The sequence below is a fragment of the Dendroctonus ponderosae genome, unplaced genomic scaffold, assembly GCF_020466585.1.
Source record: "Dendroctonus ponderosae isolate FM_Combo_2020 unplaced genomic scaffold, Dpon_F_20191213v2 Dpon_F_20191213_1, whole genome shotgun sequence".
Classification (NCBI taxonomy): domain Eukaryota; kingdom Metazoa; phylum Arthropoda; class Insecta; order Coleoptera; family Curculionidae; genus Dendroctonus; species Dendroctonus ponderosae.
In genome coordinates this window covers 26,810,140-26,815,548 of record NW_026017110.1, presented here as the reverse complement: position 1 = coordinate 26,815,548, position 5,409 = coordinate 26,810,140, and the positions used below count along the sequence as shown (strand labels likewise).

The 5,409-nt window shown below is 35.7% G+C and overlaps 1 protein-coding gene across 1 annotated transcript; it reads left to right on the top strand.

Moving 5' to 3' along the window:
* Positions 1-1,132: 1,132 nt before the first annotated feature.
* LOC109543712 (increased rDNA silencing protein 4) lies at positions 1,133-4,676 on the top strand (the record flags this gene model as incomplete). Its single annotated transcript, XM_048670709.1, is given in 3 exon segments — positions 1,133-1,553; positions 3,969-4,055; positions 4,599-4,676. Coding segments are annotated over 3 exon segments (573 nt in total), but the record flags the coding sequence as incomplete, so codon positions are not given.
* Between the last annotated feature and the right edge of the window lie 733 nt (positions 4,677-5,409).

The window sequence follows — 5,409 nt, the reverse complement described above, 5'->3', positions numbered from 1 at the left end:
CTCGAATGTGATCTGCATAGTACTATAAGCTCGGTAAAAATTATTATAAATTCTGTCACCAATACTCTTTTAAATAATTATTGTGGCAAAAGAAATGACACCATTGGAAAAGGGAATAAAAGAAAGTTAGACACTCTTACTAAATAAAGTTGGCAAATTATTAGCAATTGTATTATTCACTATTTAAAACAATTAGAACGCTTCAGAAACATGAATTATTAAGTTATAACTGAAATTAAAATATTTGTGGCTAGTTAAATACGTTCATTTATTAGTAGTAGAATGGCTAATCATTTAAATCAAACAATGTAGAAAGCATATAAATTCCTGAAGACATTATTTTTGTCTCAAATATTCATATTCGTACAGTTGACGCATCTTATACTCCATTACGCGTTTCGCCTGGTCGGACTACTTTAAGTGACGTCAGAATTCAGCTAGTCGGCCTTCTTTATTTCGGTGGTAACGCTGAAACCCGTATTTTCAAAATAGGAGACAAGTGAAAGTAGATAATTTAACAATCATTTTTTTACTGATTAAGGTTTGACAACTTTAACAAAATCAAAAAATGAGAAGTCAATGAAAACCTTTTGAATCGAAGCTCAAATTGTAAACATTTTTCCTGTTTTTTGTCTTTATTGCTGTGGATTTGATTAACTTTTCCTACATTGTAATCGAAAGTTTTTATTAATTGCACCCCTACGGTACCGATCTTATCTCATTTTTATTCGAATCTTAATTTTCGTTCTTGATGTTGTTTGTGCATTATCACATCAGAAAAGTTTTTTTGAATTTCCAGCATATTTTCCGACTCACCTTTATGCCGCTGATTAATTTTTGCAAGCTGTTATGGCTAAATTTCAATGATTCAATGATGTTAGAACTATTTTGGAAGGCGGTTGGATCTCAAAAAAAGTTAATTTTACACTTATTTTTTGCACTTGCCAATGGAAACTAAAATTTTTGTTTCGCAAACTTCAATGGTCTTTTGGGGTATAGACAAGCAAATTTAATACGTTTCTTGGGAAGTAAACTTTTAGGCAGTAAATCGTAAATACTGGGGCTTCGTTCTTTCCACATGTTTTTCATAATATTGTACATGAAGAGTTTTTTCACTTTTTTTTGTTTACAGCCGCAATCCAACAATGTCTGATCCGAGGCTGGAGACGAGAAGGCCTCGCCAACATGATCTGAATGCAAGTCATGTGGGCGTTAATAATCGAAGGCCTACCAATTCGAGACCAGGAGAACATTTGCGTCCATCCGCACATTTCGGAAGCACACACTCGGATAAGCATATTGACTCCCAACACGCTCCTACGAATGGCCAAGCTTATGCGCATGGTCGTCCCCAGACGTTTCCTCCGTTTCATACGCAGCCTCCCGCAAAACTTGATGCACAGACACCAGCGCAGCTTCCTGCGCAGCCTCAGGCCCGTCCGCAAGGAAATCCGACCATAAGACCCGGTCCATCGGGAATCGGCCCATCTCATCCACAAAGAAGTGCTGTACGGCCAAATCCTTACCCATTGAAACCCAGCAATCGGCCAATGGTAAGTTAATAATGATTTATTAATTTAATTACAAATGGGTATTCAACATCAACCGCAATTCAATTCGATTAAAAATCGTATAATAAACACGGTTAATCTAAATTAGTTAAATTTGAAAATGGATTTTAACGCAATGACTTAGGCCGGGGTAACTCAGTGGAGTTTTAGGAGTTGGCGCAATACTACGCAAATGGCTGGTGTGCTAACCCAACGCACCGGCGCAGTAACTCAGTTTCTTTGCTGGGAAAATGTTGATTACTTTTTTTAGTTGTTTTCAGATTTATTGTAAGAGCCATTTATTAATAAATTAACAAAAACGAAAATAAACTCCTCCCCTTTTTCTCGAAGACCATTAAGGTTTTTCGATAACCGGTCACACAACTAAAAGTTTTTAATCTAAAACGTAAAAAAACATTATTTTTTAATGATTTTCTTCTTTTCTGACAAAAATAGGGTAGTTTGAGCCAAAAATTAATTTTGCTAGAAAATTGACCTCATTCATCAGTTTGCAGGGAACCTTAGAAAACCTTTTTCGGCTTCGAATTTGGCACAAAATGCAAAGAGTTTGAAACTAGACCATAATTTAAAAACCAGAGAGCAAAATTTGCCGCCATCGCCGCTCTGAAGATATTTAATTTAAATTTTCAGGCCATTCCAGTTTTAACAAAGTTTCTATTAAGCAATTATTTCTACGCAAAAGTCGCATTATTTTTTAGTTTTACTTAAAATACTGACAAAATTATAAGATAAATTTTATTATGATATTCTTATATTTCCTGGGTCTTAGGGAAACAAATGATCATTAAAGAAGAATCCAAGAAATGATACAAATAAAAAAACATACAAAAGCAGTAAATTTCAGATCAGATACCGACAACCTTAGCAACATTTACCAAACCCTAATAAGTATGGAACACCCAGTACACTGGTGAAAAATTAAAACTATTTCTGCTTATCTCAATACATACATACCATTCTCGCAAATGTAGAAAATAATTCAGACCAATTTAAGGTTGCAAAAAGGCAAAGACCTAAAGAACGTTGATTTTTACCAATCATGAGGTAAGTTTTGCTCTCCCAAAAGGAAAGATTTTTTCCCTCAAAAACTGCTGACTGTTTGAACACTTCATAAATTTTAGTTTTTATACAACATGCCTCTCTTTTATGCAAAAAATTTAAGACATCGATTTTATAAGAAAACTCGTCGACTTTCTTCGGACTCAGTTCTGTTGCTGGGAAAATCAAGATGACTTATTTTTTAGTTGTTTGAACATAAAGTAGTAAACGTAAATTCTAGTCTCGGGTCTCGTAAAGCTTTGGCAAATGAATTATAACTCATTAGGCGATGAGTAATGACTCGTTAACTCAAGAGAGCGGCAACAACTCAAAAGCGCAACTCAACACAGTGTTACCCAGGCCTATAACGACTTAATCCTTAAGAAGGAATCAGAGACAAAAAGCACGCGGTTTCCATTTACGTTTTACGATACGTTACGGATCGATCGATGGGGAAGCAGTTCCGGTTTGGGGGCCCAACCGTGAGGTGGGTCAGGATCGGACTTGGTATAAGAATTTTTTGATACAATCTGATTGGAATCTGCTCTCTGCTCCTGGCAAAGTGAAGACCCAATATTGCTTCTGAAATGCACAGATTCTTATATGCACCATGTGTCTGAAAAATGTCGTCAAAGTCCACAACTATTTAGTCTGCTGCTAATCCATTACTTAATTTCTCAAAGTTCGTTACGTGCTAGACAAAATGACCATAAATTGCTTTAGGTAAACTATTTTTTGCGAAGCTTGTCAGAACCAATAGCGCAGCTGCGCATAATTACTACTTATGCATACGATTTGTTTGTCTGGAATAGTTCTTAAGCAATGGTTGCATAACTTCTTAACCGCTGATTTTACCTTGCACACCAATCACCTAATTTGCTAAGAGCGCGTCGTCTAAAAGATGAATTATAACTGTAGTACAATGATATTTTACGACTATTCCCAGGGTCGATGATTCGCTCGAAAGACGTTCTTAAATGATGAACTTTCAAAGTTTTCGTAGTAGTACGCTACTTTAATGTCTGCCAAAACACAATGGTTTATACGCGCTTATGTGACAACAAACATGCCGATCACCGTGCCAAGATAAGACGATTTTTGCCAAAAAATTTCTAACTCATGTTATGTGCGCGTAAATATTTGTCTACATCGAAATCACCGGATGATTTTTTTTTCTTGTTACACTTTTCTTCCTTTATTATTGAAATAACAGAATTTTTGGATCTTGCTGCTTATCCTCCATCTCAAGTATACTCGGATATCCATGCATACAGTTTTCGAATTGTCGAATTGTTTTTGTTTGATTGTCTTGCTCAAAGGTGCGATTGCAGACGTTTGAAAATGTTCTTTTTCTTGCAGAATCATACTGCAACAACGTCTAGAGGACCAATGCCAAAGGTCCCAATTTCCGGAAACTTGGAGAAAACGGAGAAAAAGATTTTGCCGGTAAGTAATCAACGTTTACATAGTTTTGTGGGTTGAGGTCCGGTTCCACCAACTCCGATTAAAATTTCAATCGTCGATTAAATCAACCACTTGTGTTTATTTGCTTGTATCACAATAATTTGAATGATGATTACGGGCGTGTGTTACCTGAAAGTGACTGGCTGGCAATTAAATATTAAAATTTGAACTGAATACAGGATGGGTCTGTTGTATGATGATGTTGCAACTGGTGAAACCGGGCCTTAGTTTAGCGATTTTTCAGCTTTACTATTCACATTTTGTCAGAACCTTTTGAGAGTAGAGTACTTTCATTTTTGACAGTATCGAAAATTGCTATTAAAAAAGGTTAACCAGAACTAAAAGCTACGTTTAAATATGAAGAACTTTTTTTGTGTCGCAATAAAGTATCACAAAGTCACTTAATAACAAGTGGGCGTTCCTAATGAAAAAAAACTTTCGCGGTGAAGCGATGCAATAATGAAACCGAAGTTCTATGATTTTTTCGTTGGTGATTTAGTAGCTACATTTCGGTTTTTTTTGTAGGACATGACAGCTCCATTGCCGGTGCCCGGAGAAAATACTGAAAACAAACCTCAGCGTACGCCAACCACAGAAGACGAGGTAAGCAACGATTCTTTTAAATTATCATATAAATTTTAAGTGTAAATAGGATCAGGTTTCGAGCCGATTACCTCTGATCACTTGTGTTTAGTAGTACACTGTAGTCAAAGCCTGATGAGAGCTAATCGACTCGAAACCGAGTCGATTAGCTCTCATCTGCAACCTCTAAGTATGCACCAACTTACAGCATAATCTTTTTACAATGCCAAAGTTTGTATTCTTACATTTTTTTCTTTGTATAGGAGGATTTCTTCGTGACCTTTTAGCGCCAAATGACTCATTTTTAAAATTTTATACTATTTGGAATATTTGACATATATATATTGGTTTAGATTAAGTACATTTATACAGGGTGATTCAAGGGCTAATAAGGGCTCACTTATAGAGTACGAAAAAAATATAATGTAACCTAACGGTGAAGAAGAGTTGATCAGACTATTGACAGCCTTTATCAATAGTTGTACATACTTTCCTCGCTGTGTTTCAATTCCAAATCAAAATCAATTCCTGGGCTTCAGTCATTTATTGTCTATTTATCAATTAAAATACGTTTCGGTGTTTTCCACCATCATCAGTTTCTATGTGTAGCGTTGTTGCTACTTTAAGCCTTGGCCTATATTTTCAAAATATATGCCAAGGCACATAGAAACTGATGATGGTGGAAAACACCGAAACGTATTTTAATTGATAAATAGACAATAAATGACTGAAGCCCAGGAATTGATTTTGATTT